At 42.0% G+C, this 27571-nt stretch overlaps 2 protein-coding genes and 1 long non-coding RNA gene across 9 annotated transcripts in view; 1 reads left to right on the top strand and 2 right to left on the bottom strand.

Annotated features, from left to right (window-relative positions):
* Positions 1–1912, bottom strand: part of CC2D2A (coiled-coil and C2 domain containing 2A) — a 129391-nt gene extending 127479 nt beyond the window's left edge. For 2 of the 3 annotated variants that reach the window (XM_045771419.2, XM_087864266.1), the window contains exon 1: positions 1621–1756. The gene's annotated coding sequence lies outside the window, so the exon portion shown is untranslated. Of the gene's footprint in view, positions 1–1620 lie in introns of all 3 variants that reach the window. The other variant, XM_087864267.1, reaches the window with a different exon arrangement.
* On the top strand, positions 1446–26848 carry LOC148109605 (uncharacterized). Of its 2 annotated transcripts, none has more exons than XR_015725584.1 (4): positions 1446–1714; positions 8443–8487; positions 22129–22196; positions 24028–24119. It is a non-coding gene; the product is annotated as an uncharacterized LOC148109605 (long non-coding RNA). The 2 variants fall into 2 exon arrangements; XR_015725585.1 differs by lacking the exon at positions 22129–22196 and adding an exon at positions 26707–26848 and having other exon boundaries at positions 1580–1714; positions 24028–24247.
* Positions 21106–27571, bottom strand: part of C1QTNF7 (C1q and TNF related 7) — a 106528-nt gene continuing 100062 nt past the window's right edge. For all 4 annotated transcript variants that reach the window (XM_087864268.1, XM_045771430.2, XM_045771428.2 and 1 more), the window contains one exon: positions 21106–24723. In XM_087864268.1, coding sequence (XP_087720394.1) covers positions 24092–24723 — 632 coding nt within the window. In that variant the 3' untranslated portion in view covers positions 21106–24091. The remainder of the gene's footprint in view (positions 24724–27571) is intronic.

Here is a 27571-nt window from a genome sequence, read left to right on the forward strand (position 1 = left end):
GAGTGTCCTATTCCAAAACAGTGAGAACATGGGAATATAGAAATAGCAAGACCTTTGTAAAACATTATATGAACCTGGGTCCCCATTCCAGCAGTATTTATCAGTGGTGCAATCTGGAGACAATGCCTTCACCTCTCTGAGATACATTTCTTCTCCTGCAAACTTATGATAATAATTTGTGCTTCCAAGAGTGATGATTCTAGAAGAGCTAGATGATAGAGCGTGTGGGTAAAATGCCTAGCATGACCAGGCTCTCAAAATTAGTAAGTGCTATTGTTAAGAAAAGGTGATGTTATAGAGAGAAAGTAGAAGAAAGGAGTGGGAAAGGAAAAAGAGCTTAGAGGACAGAAGGGGAATCATAAGAAAGACCAGAGGTGACATTCAAGTCCCCCATTACCATCTTTGGTTCCCATTTTCAACCTCCTGGCTTCAAAACCCAAGGTCCCCGCTTTCCTTTTCCCCAGTTGGGCCCAGGGCAGTTTCCCTTCTCTCTCTGTACTTCTGAAGCAGCACCCCTTCCCCGCCCCAGCCCCACATGCCCATGGGCACTTCCTCTCTGTGTACTGTGCTTAGCTTGCTCTGTCCTAGCCTGTTAGGGTTGGAGCCTGGAGCCCTCGCAGGTGCCACACACACCCCTTCTAAGTTCATTATCTAATTCTACAAGGTAGTCCAGCCACAGCTTCCCTTTGTATAAGGTTAGTGACATAGAGCTTTATAGAATCATTTAATCAGACATAACACACATCGCCCTGGAAGAGCACGTATAAATGCCACCCTTGAGCTGCACTCTGTGGTCTATGCCCCGTGCATTTCTGTGATAAACTAAGGGCTCCCAGGCCTTCTCTGGCAGTAGTCCACTGTGATTCGAGCATGTTCGGCTCTTTTATAAATATCTGATGGTGCTTAGCTAGTTGTACTGTTAGCATCTGTTTATAGGTCTGTCTTCCAAGTAAACTCTGAGCTTCTGACCCCGTCTCATGCATTTCTGTCCACTCTGAACTTCAGCACATTGCCTGGTGCATTGTTCACGTTCGCTAAATGTTGGAGTGAACGACCCTTCAAATGTGCTCTAGGAGATAGGCATAGAGAGATATTTCATTCTGGAGCTGAATTTGTTTGCAGAAGAGGTTATATGAAAATCCAATAACAGACATGTCTTTCCCATGAGACTTTATTAGCTTTCCATAGCGCCTCTCTGCAACGAAGGCAAACCGGCAGTATAAATAACAGCCAGCAGATTTTCCTGGGGTTGTTTGGAGGGGTGCTCCTCTGCCTTTTGTCTGTAATGGCTCTTTCTCTGCCTAATGCCAAGCAGAATGAAGTTTGCAGTAACTAGCACTTTGCCCCTTGAACCAATTTGAACTGAAAGTCAGAAATGCAACACGCCGCAAATGTTTCTGCGACACCGGAACACAACAGGATGGCGCGAAAGTCCCAGGAAGGAAGCAGAGCGACCCATCTGGGAGGAATTCCACCCAGGGGCAGTGAGGAGCCAGACTTCCATTTCCTGCCAACCAGACACCAGACAGCAGCTCAAAGCAAAGCGGCCCGAGCAATGCTCTATGATTCAATTCCAGAAAGAAAAGCGTAAATCACAGTGATGAGAACCCCTACACTTACAATTCATTCAATCCGCTCAGGGTACCGAGGGGGGAGGCTGACTGCCAAGCCCGGGTCACCGGACGCAGGACACCACTGCTGCAGCCCTGTCCCGGTAAGAACGGATTACCTCAAGGAACTTTACAAAGCCCTTTGCAGATTCCGCTTTCTGGGATGAAAGGAAACATGGAGAGAGGCGAGGCTTATGTTGAATCTTCTAAAAGAATCCAAAAGGAGAGGCTGACCATTGGGGCGGGCGCTGGGCTGCTCCCCGGGAGGCTGCAGCCATCTGGGAGCAAACACACCCGCTTAGCAACACGTTCCTACGGGAGGTCACTCGGTGACTTTTTTTTCTTTTAAAGGGACAGGTTGCTTCCAGTAGTGGAGTGTAAACGTGCTGGGGGAGTAGAGGAGCACAGCCTGCAGGGGGAGGACAAGGAGGAATCAGCCTGGAGCAGCAGATCAGAAATTGGGTGAAGCTTTAGGAGCTATGCCCTCCCTCCTGTCATCAGGGTCGCTGGGCATTTCTGGAAAAGGACAGGCGACGCTCAGAGTTGGGCGGTTCAGAATCCTGCAAGGTCACCGTTACAGGGCCGTGTGTCTGACTTTCTGCAGAAAGAGTGTGCGGCCGTGCTGCCGGGCACCAGTGAGTGTGGCACGGATGTGCCTTCCAGTTGAATGTGGAGCCGAACGTACAGGATTAATCTTCACTTATCCTCTGAATCCCCCTGAAATAGCTGAAAGAGAATATAAATGGTCCGGCTCAAAAAAGCTAAGGTAATGGGAGAAGAGGCAAAGCAGGCAGAAGAGTAATGGAATGAATAGACCAAGGAAACCCACACTCCAAGCTCTCTAGCGTGTGTGTGTGTGTGTGTGTGTGTGTGTGTGTGTGTGTGTGTGTGTAAGTATCTGTGTGTCCTTGCGCGTGTATCTGTGTGTCCTTGCGTGTGTATCTGTGTGTGCGTAGGAGGAGGCAGGAAGATATAAGAATGTGGAAATGAGCCCATCCGTTCTGCAGGATTCCAGAGAGGATTTGGCTCAGTAGTGCGATGGGCTGAATTGTGTCCCTCCAAAAAAAGATACATTGGAGCCCTAACCCCCGGGACCTCAGAATGTGACCTTATTTGGAGAGAGGATCTTGACAGAGGCAGTCAATTTAAAAAGAGGTCATTAGGGTGGACCCTAACCCAATCTAACTGAGTCCTTATAAAAAGGGAACATTTGAGCACAGAGACAGACATGCATGTGGGGAAAATGATGTGAAGATCCAGGGAGAACAGCATTTACGAGCCAAGGAAGGCCTGAAGCCACCAGAAGTTGGGAGAGAGCCTGGAACAGATTCTCCCTTACAGCCCCCAGAGGGAACAGATCCTGCCAGTACCCAATTTCCTTTCTATATTATATTATATTATATTATATTATATTATATTATATTATATTATATTATATTATATTATACTATATTATATTATTTATTTTACTTTATTTCCTAACACGTAATTTCTTGACTCTTGCCTCCACAATTGTGAGACCATACATTTCTCACCATGTATGTGGTACTCTGTTATGGCCTCCCCAGGAAACGATTATCATCAGATATCAAGGCAAGTGGGGCGAAAATGCAAGAAGATGTGAAAGGCTCTATATGGAAGGCCTAGATCCTTAGGACCCTCCCTTGCCCCTGGCAGCCTGAGAAATAAGCCCATCCTCCTTACTCTCCCTTTTTGTACCCCCCGCCCCCCAAAGGAGATTGGAAGCTTAGAGGCTACTTCTCTAGGGAAGTTGAGCCAGAGACACTCTGGTCTCAAGTTCCCAGGTACAGTGGAGGGTGGGTATGCCTCAGGGCTGAAAAGTGGGTAGGGAATGGAGAGGTGCACAGGGCTCTTTCCTTCTCACAGAACTGAAGGAGCCAGACACATACTTCTGCCTCTCCCTGTCCCGCCTCCACCAGCACCAAACTGGAAAACATGGAAAATTATTTTCTGGAGAAACAGAATGGTCACAAAGAACAGAATCCAGATGTTGACATTTTTGGCTCTTCCAATGAAAAACTAGCATATTGCCCTTACAAAAAAGCATTGCAGAGAAAATGAGGGGATCTCAGGTTAAGAAATTCCACATTTTAAACAAAGGTTTATTTATTTATTTTAGAGAAAGAGTGCATGTGAGTGAGAGGAGAGGCATAGGGAGAACAGGAGGAGGAACAGAGGAGGAGAGAGGGAAAGAATCTCGGGAAGATTCTTCACTGAGTGTGGAGCCCAACTTGGGGCTTGATCTCACAATCCTGAGACCATGACCTGAGCCAAAACTAAGAGTCAGCGGAGCCACCCAGGCATCCCAGTCATGACTTTTTTTTAAAGCAAAGGATGAGTCAAACGCCCTGTGACAGAGTTAGAAAGAGAATTAATGATGTAAAAGACAGATTTAGAAAGTTAAAGTGTGATGTGAGAGAGGGAAAAAAGAATGGATGGGGGACTCGGAGGAGCACTGAGGAGGTGAGCCCCAGGAGGAGAGCAGGGAGGGTGGAGGTGAGTGCTGGATCTGAAGTGAGGGATCTTGGTCAATTTCCTTACCTTTTCCAGGTTTCAGTTTCCTCATCTCTAACATGAGATTAATAGCAGTAACTGCTCCAGAGGGTTGTTACGAGAATTATTAAGTTAATATTTGTCAAGTCCTGGCATACAGTGAAAGCTGTAAGTCTTATTAAATGTGAAAATAGAAATGTGGATGTGATCTTAGTTAGCTCAGCCTGCTTTAACCCAGCCATACCATAGGCTGGGTGGCTGAAACAATAGAGATTTATTTTCTCACAATCTGTAGGCTCGGAAGCCGAAGAAGATCAAGGTGCTAGTGCAGTAAATTCTGGTGAGAGCTCTCTTTCTGGCTTGGAGATGGGCAGCTCCTTGCTGTGTCTTTGCATGGCCTTTCCTTGGTGCGCTCAGATGGAGAGAGAGAACTCTCTTCCTTTTCTTACAAGGCCACTGATCCTATTGGATTAGGACTCCACTCATCTGACCCCATTTAACCTTAATGACTTCCTCAAATACTAATCTCCAAAAACAGTCACACTGAGGGTTAGGGCATCTACACGTGAGTTTGTATGAGGGGGGACCCAGTTTAGAGTATAGCAGGTGCTTATTGTAACAGATCATGTATTTGAGGGGATCAAGTGTCACAAGAGATAGGATCTGTTCACTACCCTTGTGCTAATCAACCTTTTGATTATGACTTCTCTGATATTTTAATATTTAGCTAAACGAAACAAGTTCATAAGAATTACATATGTCAGAATGTTCTGAAATTATTAAAAAGCATAATTCAAAAACATCATTTTTTAAAAAGAATTTCTTATGCAAGCAAAATAAATGAATCTAGCAGATTTGTCTTAAATCAAAATGCAAAAATCTCATTCTTTTAGGGTAAGTGTTTCGAGCTGGCTAGAGTTTTTAATCAAGAACAAGTGTTGAATCACATCATAAGCTTTTATTCCTGCATCTTTTGAGATAATCAAAATATGATTTTCCTTCTTTCATCTTTTAATGTGGTGAATTACATTAACAGGCTTTTGAATGCCAAATTTTTCTAGCCTTTCTGGGTTATACTAAACTTGGTCAAGATAATCAAAAAATTAATTCTTGGATTTAGTTACCAATATTTGGATTATTATTATTTTTTTTGCCTTTGTGTTCGTCAGTGAAATTGTACAATTGTTTTTCTTTCTTGTGTTGTCCTTGCTTTATTTTAATATAAGGGATATTTGAATCTCATAAAAAGCAAACGAATCTCTCTGTGTGTCCCTCTCTCTTGTTCTCCCTCTGCCTCTCTGTCTTTGTCTTTGTATCTGTTTCTCTCTGTCACACACACACACACACACACACACACACACACACACACATGCAAACACACATGATCTGTTCTGTAAACTTGTCTATAAAACCGTTTGGATCTGGAGATATTTTTTTATTGTATTAAAGTACATATAACATAAACTTTGTTGTTTTAGTCATTTGCCCAGTTATATTCAGATATATTTCACATATAAAATTGCATTAGCTTTTAGGTGTGCAACATAATGATTTATTTGTATACATTGCAAAATGATTGCCACAATAAGTTCAGTTAACACCCACCACCTCACACAGTTACAATTTCTTCTTGCAATGAGAGTTTTAAAGATCTACTCTTCTAGTAACTTTTAAATATATATCTTAGCCATTTTAAAGTGTACAATTCAGAGGCATTAGTTATATTCACCATGTTGTACAACCATCACTACTATCTCTTTCCAAAACGTTTTCATCACCCCAAAATAGAAACTCTGTACCAATTAAACAATAACTCTATTTCTCCCTCTGGTAACCTAATCCACCCCTTGGCAACCTCAAATCCCCACTCTCTGTCTTTATAAATTTGTCTATTCTAGTTATTTCATATAAATGGAATCATACAACAATTGTCCTTTTGTGTTTGTCTTAATTCACTTAGCATAATGTTTTCAAGGTTTATCCATGTCGTAACAAGTGTCAGTACATTATTTCTTTTTAAAGCTGAAGAATAATCCATGGTATAGATACACCACATGTAACTTTGGGCATTTATGTGCTGATGGGCACTTCAGTTGTTTCCACTGTCCAGTTAGTGTGTATAAAGTTGCAACGAACAGTCACATACGAGTGGCTTTTGGAGTCTGCTTTCAATTCATTTAGATAGATACCAAAGAGTGGAATTGTTGGGGCATGGGGTAATTCATTAACTTTTTAAGGAACTGCCACTGTTTTCCACAGTGGCTGAGCCATTTTGTGGTCCATCAATCATGTGCAATTTTTGCACATCCTTGCCAACACTTGTTATTTTCCACTTTTCTGATGATAGTCATTTCAGTAGGTATGAAGTGGTATCATGCTGTGGTTTTAATTCACATTTCTTTACGAGTAGTGATGTTGAGCTCTGTAATTCATTGAGTTTATTGGCTAATCGTGTATCTTCTTTGGAGAATAATGTATTTGTGGAGGGTGGGGGTGGTTGTAGCTCAATTTGTGACCCATGGTTCTATTTCTTTGATGCTTAGAAGCCCATTCAAGTTTTTAATTTCTTCTTCTTTCAGTTTTACTATTATATATTTTTAGGAAATTTTTCTTATTTTTGTTTTAAAATTAATTAGCCTGTGGATTTTCAAAATACTCCTTAATATTTTTAAGCTGGGCCATACATGTAGTTATATCTTTTTTTATGATTTCAAGGAGTAAAAATCCTGTACTCTATGTTGGTATGCCTTTGTGATTGTTTTAAAACAAAACCTCCAAGTTCTTTGACATTCCTCCCATTGAGAATTGGAGTTTATATTCCTTCCCCTTGTATGTGAGTGGACTTACAACCCTATTGGCAATCAGGTATTGTGCAAGTGATGGTGACTTGCTGGCTGATTTCTGAGGCTGAGTCACAAAAGAGGATGTGATTTCTATGTTGTTTCGTAGAACTTTTATGCTGAGAGCCTTGAGCTGCCATGTAAGTTTGACTACTCTGAGGCCACCACACTGTGAGGAAGCCACCACACTGAGAGGAAAGGCCAGGTGCACACACTCTGTTTGGCAGTTCTGGTCATTGAGCCACCCAGGCCAGGGCCCCAGACATGTGTATTAGAAGCCTTTGGATGTTTCCAGCCCCTAGACGTCGAGTCACCTCTAGGGTTTGACTTTTCTCAACTGAGGCATCAGATATTGTGGAGTAGCGATTAGTGAATCAGCTGTGCTCTGTTCAAATTGCTGACTTTCAGAATCCACGTGCATAATAAAATGATCGTTTTAAGCCACTGCATTTTGGGGTCATTTGTTACACAGCAATAGTAGCTGTTGCAGTCATATCTTTAAATGGATGAAGAAATGAATAAATGAACAAATGAAATATCATCATTATTATTATTATTTTCTACATAGGACTCTGAGGCATATAATTTTTACCTGTATACCTAAGAAAAAATAGGCAAATGTATTCAGTGCCTTAAAGGGTATGCCACTAAAGCATGGTGCATTGGAACCCACTTTGGGAGATTAAGATATTGGAATAAACATGGAAAAATCATGGAACCTGAGATGAGACTATCATGCTATATTCTCTTTGGAGGAAAGCTGCCATGGCCCATTATTTAGGTCAATAAATGGTTAAAATATGCTTTTCAAACCTCAACAGGTAGAATGTATCATTTGCACCCAGTTCTTGGAATTCTATAACATTTTTTATTGTAGCTGATACTTTCTCCATGAAAGAAAAATATATCACAAGGGAAAACACATCACTAAAATAAAGCTCAACTTGCAAGCTAAGGAATCACCTTCGAATCATAAATGATATAAAACCATGCTCTTCCACATTTGATTCATATTTTCCAATTTACTGAATTATATACATCTCCCTGAAACATAACTTGAACTTTAGCAAATTCGAACCTCTTGTTTCTCTATAGTTCACGGAGAGAAACACTAATTGCCTCAGATATATTGGTTGTGTAGCCTATTTTATTTTATAGATATTAAAACATTTAATTTTCTTCCTCCAGGGCTATGATTTTCAGCTTGTTTTGAATTGCAACGACTTTCTTCTCATTTGCTTCTTTTTAAAACATTCTCCCTTCCTAAGAGAGCTGTCTGAGCTATTGAGAATAAAATGCTGTAAGATTCATCTTATTTAGAGTTTCATGTCATAACTTGAAATAATTGGATACGCTCTTACGTATCAGAGAAAACTGCTGCTGTTAGTATGAATTGTGAATTCTTATATTTTTCTTGTCAAAAAGGTTATTTTCCTCTAATTTTTATATTCTCTCTCTCTCTCTCTCTCTCTCTCCAGCTACTTCCCTTAAAAGCATCTCACTGCAATGACCTGCTTCACCAGGTAAGGGTATAAATATCATCACAATGCTTTCCTTTTCTAATTAGTTGCTCGAACATGTGCTTGGCTTTATTAGCAGGACATCCAGTATCTCCCACTTGAAGTCTCAATTTCACTTAGAATTGTTCATAAATCTTGAGGGGCTTACTCCATTCAAGGGGCAGTCCTGCATCCAAATGCCAATGGAGAGAGAAGAGAGGAGTCTGGTTCATTCCTGCAGTAAATGGCCCCAAGAAGGCGGAACGTTATTGCTTTCAAATGCATTGATGTAGCTGAGAGTCCAAATATTCAAACCAGATTCCTCCCATTTAAGATTTCATGGTTGTACCTTTCAACCAGTGTTGATTTCCTTCTAGGAGACATTTGGCAAAGTTTCAGGACATTTTGGTTCTCACAATTTTGGGATCCTCTTAGTGGCATCTATTGGGTAGAGGCCAGGGATGTTGTTAAAGATCTTTCAACGCAAGATGAAAGGATGTTGGACAGCCCTCCACCCCCTGCCAAAAAAAAAAAAAAAAAAAAAAAAAAAAAAAAAAAGGCTCAAAATGTCAATAGCACCCAGACTGAGAAAGCCTGGTTTCTCCAATATGGTTTACACCAATGTAATCTGCCACTGTTCCCCGCATCTGGAGAGGTTTAAGACCTCAGTCACAGGCTATGCTAAACCAGCAACTACACTCCTTCCTCGCCTCCCCCCAGCCGCCTGGGTTCTGATTTGAACCGTGGTCTCCAGTCCATAGTCCCCAAACCCCTTCTTCTCATGTTGGGTGCCAAGTATCCCTTCTGACCAATGAACTCAATTAGGACCATCCAAGTTAATCGGAGAGGTTTTAATGTTGTTGAAATTCAGCAGGAAAGAGTCCTGCACCTAAATCCCTTTTGTCCCCAGGAGGTTCCCTGGCCACTTTGCAAATTGGTTCAGTGATGTCAGGGACTACAGGGGGCATTTAGAAAGGACAGCATCCACCATGTCATAGAAAATCCTGTTGTATCCCCATTTCCCAGGGCAGTGGCTGTCCCTTGTCTTACGTTTGCATAATCAAGAATAGTTGCTCAGATGACCCTTCATTGAAACAAGATCTTATCCGAGGAGACCTGTGGGCTCACTAGACAGAGGAGCAGCTGACTATCTCAATAAAAAATATGCTCTACTTCATGGGGCACTGATCCATCTATTTTTCTCATGTCCTGTGATGCCACAAATTGTAATGTATTTCCTTCAAATGCACCAAATGTTAATTACACTTGGGAAACACGGGTTGCTTGCTAGATTCAATTTAGGAATAACCTTTCTACTGACTCCAGGTCAAGAATTTTCATCTTTGCTGTCTGCATCCATAGCTCCCTAGAAAGACAACTGTGCTTTGTCCTTGCTGCAGAATTCTTGAGGACCTGATGGGGGGAGGATTTGGGTTCTTATATTGGTACAGATGATACATTGATATCACGAGTACCCAGGAACATCTATACTCACTTCCTCATTCCTGTCAAGTTGCGAAGCTATGTTTCTAACATTCTCAAATGGACCAGGGTATAAATAGAATTTTCTTGGACTTGCCTCTGATTTCAATCACTGTTGATGCTTTGGGAAATGCATGGCAGATTCCAAATAACTGTCTAGCAAATAGATTTCTGGAGTAAGAGCCATCTGTAAATTGGTAGCTGCCTGTGTTCTCACTATTTGAGAGATGGAATTTGGAGCACGGGGCAAAGGAACACTTACCACTAAGCACCATTCTGCTCTCTTGAGCTTGGACTCTGAGGCGCTTTGATGTACTTGAGGAATTTCCCAGGGCAGAAGGGAAAGATGGACACTGCCATATGATGCCTAACAGGGCAGGACAGGGAAGCGATCCCACAGGAGCCTGGCCAGACTCATGAGGGTGGCCTGTGGGCCTCAAGTGCCATCATATCTGGTTGCAAGCTTCTAGTAACTCTGCTGTAATTCCTCTCTCTTTTGGGGGAGACCTTATTAAAATCTTTTACTTGTTCTAACATAGTCTTGTAGTGCTGTGGGGAATTACAGAAAGGTTTTATAGCCACCCTTGGGACAGAAGGGTAGGGAGAGGAGGAATTGTAGGAGCCAGAGTGTTGGTATCAGCAGAGATGGCTACAATCCTCAAATAGTAAGTAAATTTTAGGAATAATGATTGGGGAAAGGAGACATGAATTTTTTCACTTACTATATGGAGATTCTGCCCCTTCTCTACCTACTGGGTTATTTTATCATAGGATCCTCAGGTTTACTCACATGTTCTTTGAGCTACCAATATATGCTAGAAGGCTTCAGGCCTGTCTCCTAACTCACATCTCCACTAAGACTGGAGAAGGATTTGCCATCATTAACAAGTTTTCCATCTTTCTTTATCTCCCCAGAGCTTACTGCTAGCATAGTGGTTGACACATTGTTTTGTTGTTCCCACTGGGTTCTCATTACTCAGTGCAATTCCTGGAACATAGTAGACACTCAGTAAATATATGTTGAATGATTGAAGGAACAAACCAATGCATGAAGGAAAGTTTTCATTGGGTTATTATTTGAGGACAAGAACTCAGTATGACTGAGGGTCTGAAAAACACAATCTTCTCTCAAATCATCTGTGTGGACTCAAGAGCCAGTAAGGCTGCTTCTGTGAATCTCAGGAAGACCATTATTAGTGGTAGGGCTCCTTGGGGTAAGTGGTTGGGATGGTAGCTTTTAAGACTGAACTGCTGGCCTCAAATTTTGGATCTGCCGTTTGCCAATAGGATAAAAAGGCGAGTAGCTTCTGGTTTTAGTCAGTTTCCAATTTCAAGTTAAAACGTGTCTGTCCATCTGTCTGTCCACCCATCTGGCGGTCATTACCTACTTGTTATGTGGCAGGCTTGGCGAAAAGGACTAGATATTCAAAGACGATTAGGAAAAAATCCTTACCTTATAGCTGTTTGCCATCTCATAGAAGGGGTGTCTGGAACTGCAGGGTTGTCACTGTCATTCTGTTTGTCACGGGCAACACCTGTGGGAGAGTAGCTTTGAAAGGTATGCCAGGCTGTGGGAAGCCATGGAACACAATGAAAGACAGACCTTGGTTCCAGTCCTGTGTTAGCGACCACTGACACGTTCTTCATCTTTTGTGGATCTCTAATTCCTCTTCTATAATATGAGGTGGCCAGAGAAAGATGATCTTCAAAACCCCTCCACGCTCACACCTGGGTTTGTTAAATCTTAGAACAGTTGTTCTCTAGCAGAGTAGTTCTCCTTGCTGGCCACTAGAGGTCAGTACCTTAAAAAGCAAACTGGCCACCTTCCATTCTGCCTTCAAAGTAACCCTTGAAGCAGAAGCAATATTACCATTTTCTTACCTTGTTTTGAGAAGGAAGAAATATTCCCAAAGAAACAGTTTTCCTTTTGACATATCAGAGCTTCGGTCTTGACATCCCTAAACTCCTTTTGCTACGTGCTCACTGCAGAGTTTACTAGCAATCTCAGCGTGAGAGGTGGGATGAACAGAAGATATAGCCCTAGTTATTGAAGTGTTTACGGTTTCTGTACAGACCTAAATGCATGGATATCTGTGCAATAGGATGAAAGAGTAATTGAAAGTGATTCTTCTGTAGAGCAGGTCCCTCAGCTTGTCCAATGTCCGAAGGGAAATAGGTTTTCAGATCAGCTCTTCTCTTAGATGTGGGATGGGAAGGCATCATTGTTTTCCTCTCCCTGAGTTTCTGCCACCCTGAAAAATAGGAACTTCTACTCACTTACTGGCTTGAAATTGCCGATGACTTATCTCTATCTTTCAATGACTCCTTCCCATGGAGGGGGGGAGGAGAGGGAGTTTCGCTGACTGCAGATGTCAAGAGCCTAGAATTCACTGGCCTTTGAGTCACTCTAGGGAGTAGGCTGTGTGCAAAGGGCCACTTGCAGGTATGGCCCACCTGGGGTTCTATGAACTTGAGGTGAGGCAGACCTTGGTCCTTGCTGAGGCTGAATGGAGAAGTTTCTGATCTGCAGGACCAATAGTCCCCAAGGTCTAGACCTGGAGACAACCATTGGGAAGTTTGTTTCCACCTCATATCCAAATTGTTTTCTTTGATTTTGTACTATCAGTAGGAAAACCAGTATTTTCGTTCGTTTGCAAGTTCTGAGAGTATGTCTCAGTTGGTTCAGCACTGTCACAGAGGAGTGGGATTGAGCAGAAACTTGTCTCAAGTCCTATCAATGAAGGCGGGTTCATATTGCGTCCTCACAACACATTATTACTGTTGTCTTGTTCGTGACATGGCTGTTGTGGGGTTTAAGCAAGAGTAGGGCTCAAGGTTGTCCTTGAGGACATAGGATTAGGGAAAGAAGAAGAATATAGCCCTCTTCCATTCGTCGTCATTTTATACAGCTGAAAACAAACTAACGCGAGTATAAGGACAAATAGTAGAAGTCATTAAACTACAACTGAGGAGTATGTGGGAGAAAGATATTTCTTCTGCTTTGTCCAAGGCATACTAGTGGTGCAGAAAGAGTTGGTATTTGTTTCAGTGCTAGCTGGTGGTCCTTTGTCCCTCTGGCTGCTCCCCCCGTCCTTTCCCCATCATATTACCACCTCACTCGCATAAAGAGAAAAACAGAAATGAAAGCTCCACGACATTACTCCAATAATAATAATAATTAGATTCATGTACATAGAACTTTCTGTCATTCATTTATTCATCCATTTACTCATTTATCTCACATGTATTTACCGAGCATTTATTATGTGCCAGGCACTGTTTCCCTGCCCTCAGCTGGCATTTATTTGAGAGCTGACAAAGTGCTATAGCAGGGATGTCAGTGCCTCTCCCATATTCCCTGGGCCTTAACCAATTCTGGTTGCTCTGGTGGATTTCTGAGTGTCTTACCTGCATCTCTGTGCCTGACAGCCGTTTCCAGAACCTTGGAAAGCCGCTCAGCTGGAACACCGGTGCATGCCCGAAGTGCTGGGGAGTGGTCCTCAACCAGCTCTTGGGAGTCGGTCTTTAAATGCCCCAGCTTCCACTCTTTTGGGGTGAGCTCATTCTGGGATGTGCGTTTCATCCCATTTCCTGGAGCTTCCCCTGGGGATAAGCTTTAGGCAGCTACTGTAGCAGTTTCTTATTAACACACCCATGACTTGTCTCTGTTTCCTCGTCTCCCTACTGGTGTTTCTGCACCTCTCGGATGAGCTACTTACACTCAGATTTTTGCCTCAGGTTCTGCTTTTGGGGGAAACCAACTAAAAGAGTCACGACTTGTCTCTGTTTCCTCGTCTCCCTACTGGTGTTTCTGCACCTCTCGGATGAGCTACTTACACTCAGATTTTTGCCTCAGGTTCTGCTTTTGGGGGAAACCAACTAAAAGAGTCACTTTTCACATACATGATCATATTTGGTCCTTGAAAAGACCCTGTGAAGTTATGAACTTGACATAATGGTACCCACACAACCTTTTGAAAAGAAAAAAATATGGAACAACCCCCCAGTCCCCCAACATCGCCTGCTGATGACCTTTGCCCAGGCAACCATGTTTTATACCAGGTAGTTACAGTCCTAGCTGACAGGACCAACGGATGCTGATGGAACTAACAGCCCATCCCTAGACTGGCGCCTTGGCAAACAGAGGCCAGCTAAGCCTTGAGACCCTCAGTCTGGGACAACTAAGAGAGAATCAGGCAGATTGAGCTATTGGAGCTGAAACAAAAGACGTCACGACCTAGCACGGTACTCCAAGAGAAGGTGGGATTGTGTGAAAGCAGGATTTACGAGGTAGAGAAGATATATAGAGGGAGAGGACGCCAGTGAATCGTGTGAGAAGCCCACGGTGTGCAGAAAGAAGTGGAAACGTGAAGAGAAGTGGAGTTAAAGTCATTGCTGAAGGTGGGAGTCAGGACCTGCCACGTCCTCCACGGAGGTCCTTAAGGACAGTTGGAGCCATCCAGCTCCCACACAGTCTGGTCAAAGCAGGACTCCTGTGCCCATTATTCCTGCTCTGAATTTGAAAAAGTTCTACTTCATAAAAGACAGTTGCCATGTTTTACTTTTAATTGAGGGTGTGAAACTTGGTGTGATCTTGCTTTTAAGAGTAGAATTGGAATTGGAATTCCAAAGAGTTCCATTAGAGCCGAAAGGGAAACCGAAGGCTCATGTAATTCTGGGAGGACAAGCAATTTCTTCTGAAGGGTAGATTCTTCTCAGTGGATGATGGGTGATGGCAACTTGGTTGAACAGGGTCCTGAGGATGCCCATGGGCACAGTGGGAAGGAATACAGAGATCGACAAACGATGTCCGCCGTGAGTTCAGAGAAAGAAAGGCAGTTCCATATTTTCCACCATGGATCTAATCTGGAAACAGACTTACTGAATTTAGATGACTTGTCAAAAAAGTCACACAAGGCTGGTTACTGTAATTTCCGGGGCTAGGTCTTACATCTTCTGACTTTCCACCCAGCTTTTCTTATGTCTTTCTGATTCAGTTAAATTTAGTTCTTTGAAGCTCTTTTGGGAAAGTAATAATTTCTTCTTATAAGAAAAGCTGCTTCTTGTTATATGAAAAACTGTGTGCACAGGCCTTCTAAAGTTTACTTGGGGGACACCTGGGTGGCACAGCGGTTAAGCGTCTGCCTTCGGCACAGGGCGTGATCCCGGTGTTATGGGATCGAGCCCCACATCAGGCTCCTCCACTGTGAGCCTGCTTCTTCCTCTCCCACTCCCCCTGCTTGTGTTCCCTCTCTCGCTGGCTGTCTCTATCCTGTCGAATAAATAAATAAAATCTTAAAAAAAAATAAATAAAGTTTACTTGGATTCACATTACGCCTTCGCAGGTGAATTCTAGGGGAGTAGAGTTGCCAGAATTAGCAAATGACAATACAAGTCTTCCAGTGAAATACTTGGGGCATCTTTATACTCAATAATGATTTGTTGTCCTACCTGAAATTCAAATTTGATTGGGCATCCTGAATTTAATCAGAATTTTATGCCTAGGGGGAATCAAGTGGGTATGGACTGTGTGTGTGTGTGCATGTGTCTCGGGATATTGATGAATATGTATTCTGGAACCTGACAATCTCACCTACCAACCATATACTTATTTTTTGCCAACAGTCTGACCAACTGGACCACCTCAGGCAGCTGTAGTTTAATTTCAGTTGTGAGTATAGTCAGACCTGGGTGTTTTCTGTAGAAGATCCTTGCAACTCCCTTCATTATTTCAGAGTAATTTCAATAACAACAGTGATACACTGCCTTGCCAAGAATGTTATCTGAAGCTGTGGTAGGGAAAGATTACAGAGACTTCGCCTTTTCCTGCTGCTGATTTCAGCCAAGGCAGCATCTCACGAGTAATCTGGTAAAAGATAATGTATGAGTATCTATGCAACCCCTTAGAGTTTATGATTTTTCTCCTTCCAGTGCTTTCAGATCCTTTCTTAGAATTCTGACTAGATTGGGACTGTTCTATTTCAGTAAGTTCTGCCGCCATCATGATGGCACTGGAGCGAAGCCATGGCCGTGGTCTTCTTCATATTCCCTCTCATAAATGCCTTTGCCATCTGACAGACGCATCGGTTCGGAATGACTTCATACTGTGGCTAATCCATTGGGTTTATAGTTCCGGACTAATAAAAACTCAATAAAATGATGTCAATTCAAGACTCATTTCCTTCCCTGTTCAAGTTAGGGTGGGATAATTTTAAAAATGTATAAACTAAGATTATTCTGGTTTATTCTTGCTTTAAAGAATTCTCTGGAATAGACATCCAGGTATGCCACCAGAAAATTTAAAGGATGATGTCATCTCACATGTATCCTACAATTTTAGTTTTTTTTTTTTTTTCTCTCTCTCTCCTTAGACTTTGCTCTGCAATCCTTTGGGAGCATAATAGTGTACAACTACCCTGACAATCCAAGAGCTTATATAAAAACATTTTATGTAAAATAACTAAAATACGTTTATTACAAAAAGGAAAATAAAAATCAAAAGGAAGGAAATTAAAAAATCCCCATTAATCACTTATTTTCATTCAACTTTTTCTTTTTCGGGGGAGGGCACTTCCTTACTTTATTTTCCTTTTTAAAAAGATTTATTGAGGTATAGTTGATAAAAATATCGCACACGTTTAATATGTATAACTTGATGTTTGGACAGAGGTTACACCTGATTTACTATCACCACAATCACAATATCCACCACCTCCAAAATTTTCCTTGTGTTCTTTTGTGGTTTTCTTGGTTTTTTTGTTTTGTTTTGTTTTTGTTGCAGTTGTTGTTTGGGATGAGATCGATCTTTAAAATACATTGAAGTGTACAATACCCCATGGTTACCTATAGATACTATGGTGTACAGTATCATCTCCATTTCATTGGTGAAGAGCTGATGCGTAGAGAGGTGAAATAACTTGCCCATTGCTGAACCCAGCACTTTATTAGCAGGACAAGGAGTCACATCTCACTGCTACCATTTGTAAACCATTCTGGAAGTGTGTCCTACTGAGTTCAAACCCTTGTTTTATTCTTGATTGCTTTATTTTTTTATTGCTATTTTTTTATTATGTTAGTCACCATACAGTACACCCCTAGTTTTTGATGTAAAGTTCCATGATTCATTACTTGCGTATAACACCCAGTGCTCCATGCAATACGTGCCCTCCTTAATACCCATCACCAGCCTATCCCACTCCCCCACCCCCTTCCCTCTGAAGCCCTCAGTTTGTTTCCCAGAGTCCATAGCCTCTCATGGTTCACTCCCCCTTCTGTTTACCCCCCCTTTCTTCTTCCCTTTCTTCTCCTACTGGTCTTCCTACTTCTTATGTTCCACAAATGAGTGAAACCATATGATAATTGTCTTTCTCTGCTTGACTTATTTCACTTAGCATTATCTCCTCCAGTGCCGTCCATGTTGCAGCAAATGTTGAGAAATCGTTCTTTTTGATGGCTGAGTAATATTCCATTGTAGATATGGACCACATCTTCTTAATCCTGTCATCTGTTGCAGGGCATCTCAACTCCTTCCACACTTTGGCTATTGTGGACAATGCTGCTCCGAACATTGGGGTGCATATGGCCCTTCTCTTCACTATGTCTGTATCTTTGGGGTAAATACCCAGTAGTGCAATGGCTGGATCATAGGGTAGCTCAATTTTTAACTTTTTAAGGGACCTCCACACTGTTTTCCAGAGTGGCTGTACCAACTTGCCTTCCCACCAACAGTGTAGGAGGGATCCCCTTTCTCCACATCCTCTCCAACATTTGTTGTTTCCTGTATTCTTGATTGCTTTAATTTGAGGGGTGTAAATTGTTGTTTCTCTAACACATATAAAAATCATTCAACTTTTTCTATGCACATACACACACACACTCTAAAAGTGGGATAATTACCAAAATACTTCTCAGTAATCCGCTTCATTCTGCTTGTATTTCATGAAGATTTTATGATGCCAATGCATTTCCATCCTCATCACTTTTTATGACACTCCTGTTGGATGAATGTATCACAACTCATTTAACCAATATTCTATTATCACTTAGGCTATTTCCCAGTTTTCCGTATTATAAACTTCCCTGCAATGCTCCCTCTGGAATGAAACCTTTGCACACCTTAGTAATTATTTTCTTGGCATACATTCCCAGAAATTGGAGACTTTGTGATTTTTGTATCTTAGACAAAACACAAAAGAAATATTTTGGCCATAGCAAGAGGGAACTGGGATGAGGGCATAGTTTCTCGCTGCTTTTCGAGTGTCTTTGAGGACAGGGTACTCTTCAATTAGGGGATGCCTCGAAAAGGAAAAAATGTCTTCCTTGGAATGGTGACCAGTCAGGTGGTTTATGTGTGCCAAAAGAAAAGATCACCTGGAAAATGGCTGTTGGCAAACAGGTAGATTGTGAGGACCGAGCAGACTCTGTCACCATGACCAGATTGTACAGAAATGGTTCTCAGCTGGGGACCGTTTTGCCCCTCAGGGGACATCTGGTAGTGTCTGTAGATAGTGCTGATTGCCATGACCAGAGGGGGCGCTATTGCACCTACTGGGTAGAGGCCAGGGATGCTGCTAGGTCCTACTACGCACAGGACCACCCCTGGAACAGAGAAGGATCTGGTTCAAGGTGTCAGTATTGCTGAGGCTGAGAAGCTCTATGGTAGAACAAAAAGTAAAGCAATGTCAGTGTATCTCTGGAAACCCCGGCACAGCATTTAAACCCTCCTCATAGAACGTTTTATGTGTGTGCGTGCTTTAAATTTTTTTCTCCAAAGGACTCTTCAGTTACCCAGCATATTTGGCATGTCTTAGACTTAAGTACCAACCGCAAGGAGGGACACAGGAGGCCTGTGCACCCTAGAGTCTTGTTTGCTCCTGGCTTCTGTGAGGATTAATCTGGACAAGAATGTGTGTGTGTGTGTGTGTGTGTGTGTCCTAACTATAAGGACTGTCTCGTGAGGAAAATGGAGAGGAATTTGGGCTGCCTAATTTTTCTCAGCATGATGACAAAACATGGTGATGTAAAAGATGGCCTGAATTCTCCTTGGCAGAACTAAACCACAACCATAGACTCGGCACCTGTCCCAGGGCTCATCTTTGTTTCTTGTGCAGAGAAAGGGAGGTTCGTGCAGCTTTGTCTCCCTAGAGTTTGCAGAGCTGCCTGGTCAAGCCTCACTGCATATTTTGATCATGTAGGAGACAGTCCTGATTGTGATGGGTTTAGCTGAAATGGGAGGAAAAGGATATTTATAAGCATCAAAGGAAGAGGATGGAAGGATGGGCCACTTTTCTCACAGTGCAGTAATTTATCTGTGAAACACATGTAAAAATTGAGGCTAAAAAGAACTTGGCGCTGATCAGTTCATCACGTTTTTTGTTGAGCACATATTAAGACCAGCATTGTGTATAGCCCTTGAGTATAAAAATGAACAGAATAGATAGCCATATGTAGAAATATATGGGCAGAGCAGGGGCACCTGGGTGGCTCAGTCAGTGAAGCGTCTGGCTTGATTTCGGCTCAGGTCATGATCTCAGGGTTGTGGGATCGTGCCCCACGTTGGGTTCTGCACTCAGCGTGGAGTCTGCTTGAGATTCTCTCCCTCCCCCTCTGCCCCTCCCCTCGCTAGCACTGGCTCTCTGTCCCTCTCAAATAAATAAATAAATAGATAAATACAATCTTGAAAAAAAAGAGAAATATATGGGCAGTGCAGTGATGCGTGACTGTGGAATGAACGGGTGATCGGAGAAGGACCTTGCATGATGATTAAGAGCAGACTCTGGTGCTCAACTGCCTGGGTCTTTGTGACCCTATTTCAGTAACAAGTTTCTTAACTTTTTTGTCTCTCAGTGCCTTCGTCTGTAAATAGAGAGAATAATTGCTGTGAGCACTGAGTGAGCTAATGCACATAAAGCATTCAAAATAGTACCAAGTGTTTGCTACAGCTGTTGTGACTCTGCACTAATTCCCAGATCATAAGGAAGATGTGTGAGGTCACCTGATTCCTCTTGGGCACAGGGGAAGAGGACTATTAGAGAAAAGGAAGTAACGTCCTAGCTGAGTCTTAAAAGGTGAGCTAGGCAGGCAGACAAGACAGCAATGGCATGATGAGCAAACGAAACGGCGTGTGCAAAGGCCCCGAGGCTCACAGGAACAAGGCATCCTAGAGCTGTGGGTCTCTTGCATTTGCTTGGATTATAGGTTCGTGGGCTGACTTTCGGCAATGGGACTATAAAAGTAAGCAGAGGCTGGATCCCAAAGGGCCTAATGTGCTTTGCTAAGGGGAGTTTATATCAATATTCAGTAGGATGTCTTCTGCAAGTGGTTGAAAACCCACCTGAAAAGGGCTTGGTAAAAATGGCATGGAACGGCTACCATAACTGAAAAGTCCAAGGGAAGCCGGGCCACAGGCATGTCTAATGTTTGAATGGTGACTCTCTTTAGCTCTGTCTCTATTCCTGTGTGTGGCCCCATTTCAAATGGTATTATGCTCTGTGATGGTAAGATAGCTCGTAGAGGCTCACAGGCTCAAGAATGAGATTCTCTCCCAGGGAACTCCCAGTAAATCTCAGTCTCTGATTGAGTCACCTGAACCGATTATTTTGGTGAGTAGAATGCTATGCTCTGATTGTTCAGGCCAGTGATTTATATAGTATAGGATCACTTCCATTTAGAAGTTCAAAGACTTAGCATGTGAAGGAGGGTGGTCCTTCAGAAGGAAATTAGGCATGAATACCAGAAAAAGGATATGGAATGAATACCAGATAGCAAAGCCCCCAAAATTTCCAGTCCCCTTTCATACTGCAGGGATTGGAGGGCCACTGCTGGCCTTTAAGCTGTGGATTGACTAGGTCCTATCTGTATTTGTGGAGAACGGATTGGAAGGTTGCAGCTGGAGGCAGAGGGACAGTTAGAAAGTTTTTACTCGTCTAGGGAAGTAACAATGAGTATACGAACGAAACCTTGGCATTGGAGATGGAAAGATGTGAGGACTCAGAACTCTACATGTAAGAGCCGGAACCATTAAGAATTTTATACTGAACCCCCCCCCTCCCCCGCCAATGTCCCTTAGGTTGGCTTTGGCGACAGGGTGGGTATGGGTGTTTGCTGGAAGTGGAGGCTACAGAAAGCGCAAGAGAGGAAGGTATCAAACAACACGTTAGCCAATTTCCGAAATATTTTTATGTCCATGATCTTTTTTCACAGAGTGGCAGAGAAGAAGTATTTTCAAGGGTTTATAGGACATTTTTTTTTTTTTTATCACCGCAAACAACATCATTCACAGTGATGCATGACCCGGGAATGCCGTTCCGCATGCACCGGTGCAAGGAAACACACATGTCCCAAAAGTGTGCTACACAGGCACACGCATGTTTTGTGCTGGTCTCACTTTTTAAAAATTTGTTTTGCTCTTTTATTCTCACCTGATTCTGACTAATGCATTCTTTCTGGGTTTTATCTATCTTTGCAAGTGACTCTAAATCCTTTCTGGAACAAGATGTTATATAGTTAATAAATCTCTCTTAATACATATTCATTACAAGTCAGCCCTTACAAAGAATGATTGGAATGAGACTTAGAATTTTTTAAAATCAAAATCAGTCATCTATTTTTTTATGCAAATACCCATAAATGTGGATAAATGGTATCTGTCATTCTTTTTTTAAGGAATAAAAGACACCTATGTTTGCTTAAGGAGTTTGTCCTTTTAATACCAAAATAGTCTTTCCTTTCCCACTTTAGCTGTCTGGTCCCCATCGCCAGCCAGCCCACCAGATATTTCAAAATAAAATTAGTCTTTGGGCCTAGACCCAGCTGAAGAAGCACAAGTTTTAAAAAGCTACTTAAAATAGGCTTTGTAATGAAAGAAACATTTAAAAGATAAGTAAACAATGTCCACAAAATGTTGCATGAATGGATCACGATCAGAAAATATTTAAATTACACAATAATCTCGTGGGTCATGACTGTCTGCAATAACTCCTCCATTTCCAGTTTCGCCAGCAAATCCCATGGTCTTCAAAGGGCCCATATTTTCATGTTCCCCAGATGAGCTTCTGCTGTTGGCTGTTTTTTTACACTCTGTAGCCTGGCCTTCCAGGTCCAGCTGTTATGTATAAGCAGGTGACTATCTCAAACCACTTTGTTTTCTCTTCTTTTCCACTTTCATTGCTCTTGGCCTTCCAGACCTGTGTCCTGACTGAAGGAGAGCCACCAATGGGCAAAGCATGGCAGGCAGAAGAAGATGATGGGAGGTAGGTCTGCCAATGGGAGAAGCGAGCATTGCCCTTACACACCGATGCTCGATCACGGCCAGTGTCACCTCTGATCATGGCAGCACCCAGCTCGGGAACACACAGGTGCTCCATGGTTCCTCATAAATGAAGTCCACATTTGTCAGGCTGGCATTCGAGGCTCTTCTGGGTCTCTGTTCTTACTTTCATGCTTTGTCCCCATTATTACCTCTGTCCCCACTTTGGCCACTCTACGTCCCACCTACCCCGGAAGGTGCAGAGAACAGAGGAGATTTCCTAAACCCTCCTCTCTCACCCCTCAATTTGAGAGTAAACCTGTTCCTCTCAGCATTTCTTCCAGAGCATTTGTCTCAATGTCCAGTGCAGCACTTAGCATATTTTAGCCTGCTCATTTCCAGAATTCTTGGTATTTTGTGTATGTGTGTGCATGTTATTTCCTTTCTCGTGTCCTTAGAAATTGGGTGGCAGGGGCTGTGCCCCTGCATAAAAAATGTTTATTAAATGAATGAGCCAAGAGAGAACACATGGAAGGAGGACTAGAAGCCACCACAAGCAAGAGAGTAAGGGAATCTTATGACTGTCAGCTATGGGGATGGCAGATGGGAGAGAACCCTGACTGAGATGGAACGGTCTGGAACTGTGTTGCAGTGAGGAACAAGACGCCCACCCTGAGAGACGGTGGGACTGTGGGAGCCGTGAGACTTGGAAGGGACGGTTATTTGCTCAGACGTCTGGTCTCTCTCCTTCCTCCTCCTGTTCCCCCCACCAGTTCACTATAAATAAGTGGACACATGCTTCCCTTTACTTAAATCCAATACCTTGGAAATCCGTGAGAAATAATGCCTCCTGACAATGTAAAGTAGTGGCCTCATTTGTGCACAAGCTAAGAGGAATAATAATTGCCTTGGGTAACTGTCCAGCTAAAGGATTTAGGAGAATGTCCTCCTGGCTGATCTCAGTGACTTGTTTCTCTTCATTTCCATTACGCCTCCTGGACCCCCTCTATCTCTGAGTTTTTTTTTTTTACCTCTTCCCGATGGCAAATACCAGTGGTGTTTTGAGGATGAGATTGGGGGTGAGTGCAGCTGCTGAATTCATGTTTTTCTTTGTATCCCTCCCACACACAACTTAGAATGCTTAGCGTTTTTCCATGTGTGAAAGCTTCTCTGACCCCCTTCTCCAGGATAGAGCAGCTCCCACGTGCGTCCACTTTGAGTCAGTCCGTCAGGTGCTCATCTCACTGAATTGTGACAGTATGCTCGTCACACACCAGCCTGTATGAAGGTAGAGATTTTGTTTTAACTCACTATTAAATCTGACCCACCACCACAGTGTCTGGGTCACACAGGCCTCCTAAAGAGTTGTTGAGTGAATACGTACACGGTTGTGAAGGAACGAATAATAAAACAAAGGAAGTTATCCCTTCACTTTAGCTTGCCTGAAATTACTCAGTATCTCTTACCTTTAGTTTTTGACTTTTGAGAATTGTTAAAGACTTTGTCTAGGGTGTTAGGATTCTCTTAAATAGCAAGGAAAAATGTACTTTTATGACGATTTAATGAGACAATATCATTGCCAGCTGATTTTATCACTCAGGGAGTTTAATAGAAAATCTGTTAACATTGTCTTTAATTTGTTTAAATATTTATGAACATGGCTTTTGAGAGCATTCTTATCTGGGGTTATTGTTTTATAGAATTCATTTTGGTGTGGTTTCAACCATTTGGTGGTTCATCTTGTTTTAATAGATGCTGCTAGAATTCTCTGTAAGTGCTTTGGAATCTGAGTGGGAGTCTTTTTGGATCTCATTTCTGCTTGCTCCACCTTCCAGGGCCCCAGATTAAATCAAAGCGTCTGCCACAAGAATCTTGGAACATTCAGGACATGAGTCCTGATCACAGCTCATCATCTTCTGATATGGAATCTAGATAATCTGTGTCAACATATAGGAGAAATCCAGAGAACAAGCTGTCTGCCCAACCTGGGTCTGAGAAGAGGCCGTTCTGGTCAGTGAAGAAGATCTCCAGCCAGACTTCATCTTCTGGCTGCAGGTAGATGACCGTGGACCCCGAAGCCACGTCATGGTTCCCTGTGTTGGCGTCGAAGGTCTTTATCCGGTACTGCCCATTGTGGACCAGCCCGATTGCCAGATGCTTATTCGCCAATGTGATATCATAAGAAAAGTAATAGATCCCCGGGAAGGCACAGATGAACTTCCCTGTCGCGGGGTTGTAATGCTCTCCCTCATTGAAGAGGACCTTGTTAAATATAATAGGTAGCCTTTCTTCTGGGTAGCTGGTCGTGATGCCAACAGAAAAGGCAGATTTGAGCACAATGCTTCCACATCTACAAACTCCAGGCAGCCCTGGGTCCCCTTGCTCTCCTCTGTCCCCCTTTGCTCCAGGAGGCCCAACTGGACCTACTTCTCCTTTTTCTCCCTCTGGTCCAATGGGTCCTTTCTTCCCAGTCTCTCCTTGGTCCCCTTTCTCTCCAGCAAGGCCCAGTGGTCCAGTCTTACCTCTCAAACCTTTAAAAAGAGTTTACAGTTTAATTAATGGTTCCTCAAAATATACAGTCACAAACAGCACGCCCACACAGTGCCAGCACACCCTAAATGTGTGTCTCCAATCAACTTTCAACAGTACACCACTAAATACTAATGCATCTTAAAAAAAAATCACTGATGCATTACAATGGAAACAGAACATTTTCATCAGAATTTCAGGTTAGTTTTCCTTAGTACATGAGAAATCATTTAAATGCTATTTTGATGATGGATCATCTGCAACAAAATCAGTTACATACAGTATTTGTCACTATAGGAGAAATTCAATGAGCATAATGATATTATTCCCCAGAGTGGGGTCATGGGGGCAGGCAGGACCAGATGAATCCTTAGACGCTGTTTTGTCTTATGCCCCATTCTACTCCTATCAGTATCAATAATACAAGAATTAATGAAAATCAGATTAGCTCATATTTATTCAACATTTACTATGTATCAGGGACAACACTTTACTCACAGGCATTGTCTTCTTTAGGTCTTGCAAAAACTTTATGGATTAGGAAATTATTATTGCTTCCATGGCAGATGGGGAGACTGAGCCACAGAGAAATTAGTTTGCTCAAGGGAACAGCTAGTAAGTGATAGAGTTGTGACCTGAACTCATGCCTGACTGACTCTGGAACCTGAGCACCCCCTGGGGCAGGGGCTAGAGTGTACATCGTAAAGTGCTCCTGGCACATAGTGAGGGCTCAATATGCTGCAATAACCAAGCAGCAGTGACGGCCACCACTGTGCAGTAGTTCTTTTTTGGAGGAGAAAACTGAGTCCCGGAGAGGTGAAGAAACTCGCTTCTGTAGCAAGGCTAGGACTGGAATCCAAGTCCTCGAGTAATGATGCTTCCCCTTTGTCAAAGTGCCTCTTACCTTTGGGGCTGGAATCAAGAATCCTAAATTCTGTTTGGTTCTGCAGCTAAATGGTTGTATCATTTTAGGCAAGTCCCTTAATTTCTCTGGGTCTCCTTATATATAGAAAAGACATAATATCTGTGAAAGGATTTCAACAAATTCAAAATCACCACAGTGAAATATTTTCTGTTTGTCCAAATCTTTATAACTACAGATCAACCATAGGCTAAATGCAGAGAAATTGTGATCGTTGGTTGAAAAGGATAAGCAAAATCTATTTAATTTTTTAAACCATATATATATAAATATATATATATATATATTGAGGTGGTTCTATATGTATAAACCATATATATATATGTGTGTGTATATATATATATATATATATATATATAATAACAAAGCATGAAAATGTCATTTGATTTTTATGGTCAAATCCATTCCATAAATAATGTTTGTATAATGATATACCCTCAAAAAGTATCCAAATTATTGGTAATTTATGATATACTTTTGTAGTCAGGGAAAAATATTATTGATATACTGTGTAGTTTCACTCTTAACTATATATTTGTCCTCAGGAACTTTTACTAAGCTAGGCCTTCTTATCTTGATAGTGCTCTGGTATCATTTATTTGAATATTACATGTATATCAGTGTATAAACTTAGTTATTTTTCAGTTATTTGGCAAATGTAGGAATGAAATGTTCTGGATAATATAAATTTGAGGAGACTTAATGCTTTACCCTTAAAATGTATGATATTTTGTTTTAATAATTTTGGAAAGAGGTTATTAAACTATTTATGATGCACAGAAGATTCTAAGAATGAACGAAACCCTTTTTTTTGGTGACCGGGATCAGTATTATTACTGATCACAGAACTGCCTTCAAGCTCTAAGTGGCTTTTGTTGTGAAGTTGAAAGTCCACTGGTCCCAGCCAGAATATACCCTGGTATCTATTTCTTGAAATAAGGCCATAATAGTATGATCTTTTGTTTCTTTTTGATAGAAATAAAATATGAATACTATTTTACTGTTAAATTTATTTGTGAATCAAGGACCACAACTTCTAAATTGTTATTTTCATTTTCAATAGGAGCTTAACTTTTGCTGTCTCCATGACTGGCCTTTGACATAATAATAAAAAAAATCTGACATCAGCAACAGTTTCAACTATTAAATTTCATTATGTACTCCAATCCTCCTGCCTCTATGACTTTGGGTAAGTCACTTCTTGTCTGTGTTTCAAATGCTGCATTTGTCATATGAAGAATTGGATTTAAGTCCAATCTCAGTGTTTGGATTTTCTATGGTTATTGAATCAGATAATCAGGGATTAGCTATAATAACTTGAAGTAATTCTTCCTGTTTGCATGAAGGGTTTGCACCGGTACTAAGGGCCAATTAATGAATAATGGAAAGAAGGGATACATCACTCTCCCTCTTCCTATTCAGTTAGACATATGCTTGGGTAGAGAGGAGAATTATGGAGTAGTGGTTAGTCTACGCTTAGGTACTGACACTTGGAGAGAAAGAATTTCTTCTTAGTTCTCTAGGAAATGGGCTTACAAAGATTTCTTCTTCAGTGTTATTTTTCTCCCATCCATCCATCCATCCATGGATTTATGTGTGCATGTGTATGTGTACATACATCTAAACCATGTAATATTGATCGACCATCTACTACATGCTAGGCACTGTGCTAGGGGCTGGGTGGGACCTTGACATGAACGACACCTGTTCCACCCTCAAGTTAGCTGTTACTATGTATTATACTGTGATCTGCAAATATGGGTCATAGCTAAGTTCAGGAATATCTAAAGCCATATAATAAGCTAGAATGATCTGTTTCATGAGGTGGTTCTAGTGTTATTTGAAGATATATATAGGGATGTGCATTCAGATTAAATTAAATGGTGATATTATGCTATGAGAGTCATTGCTATAGACCAGTGAGGGAG

This window comes from Ursus americanus, chromosome 8 (assembly GCF_024610735.1).
Source record: "Ursus americanus isolate L20-20 chromosome 8, mUrsAme1.1.p, whole genome shotgun sequence".
NCBI classification, from domain to species: domain Eukaryota; kingdom Metazoa; phylum Chordata; class Mammalia; order Carnivora; family Ursidae; genus Ursus; species Ursus americanus.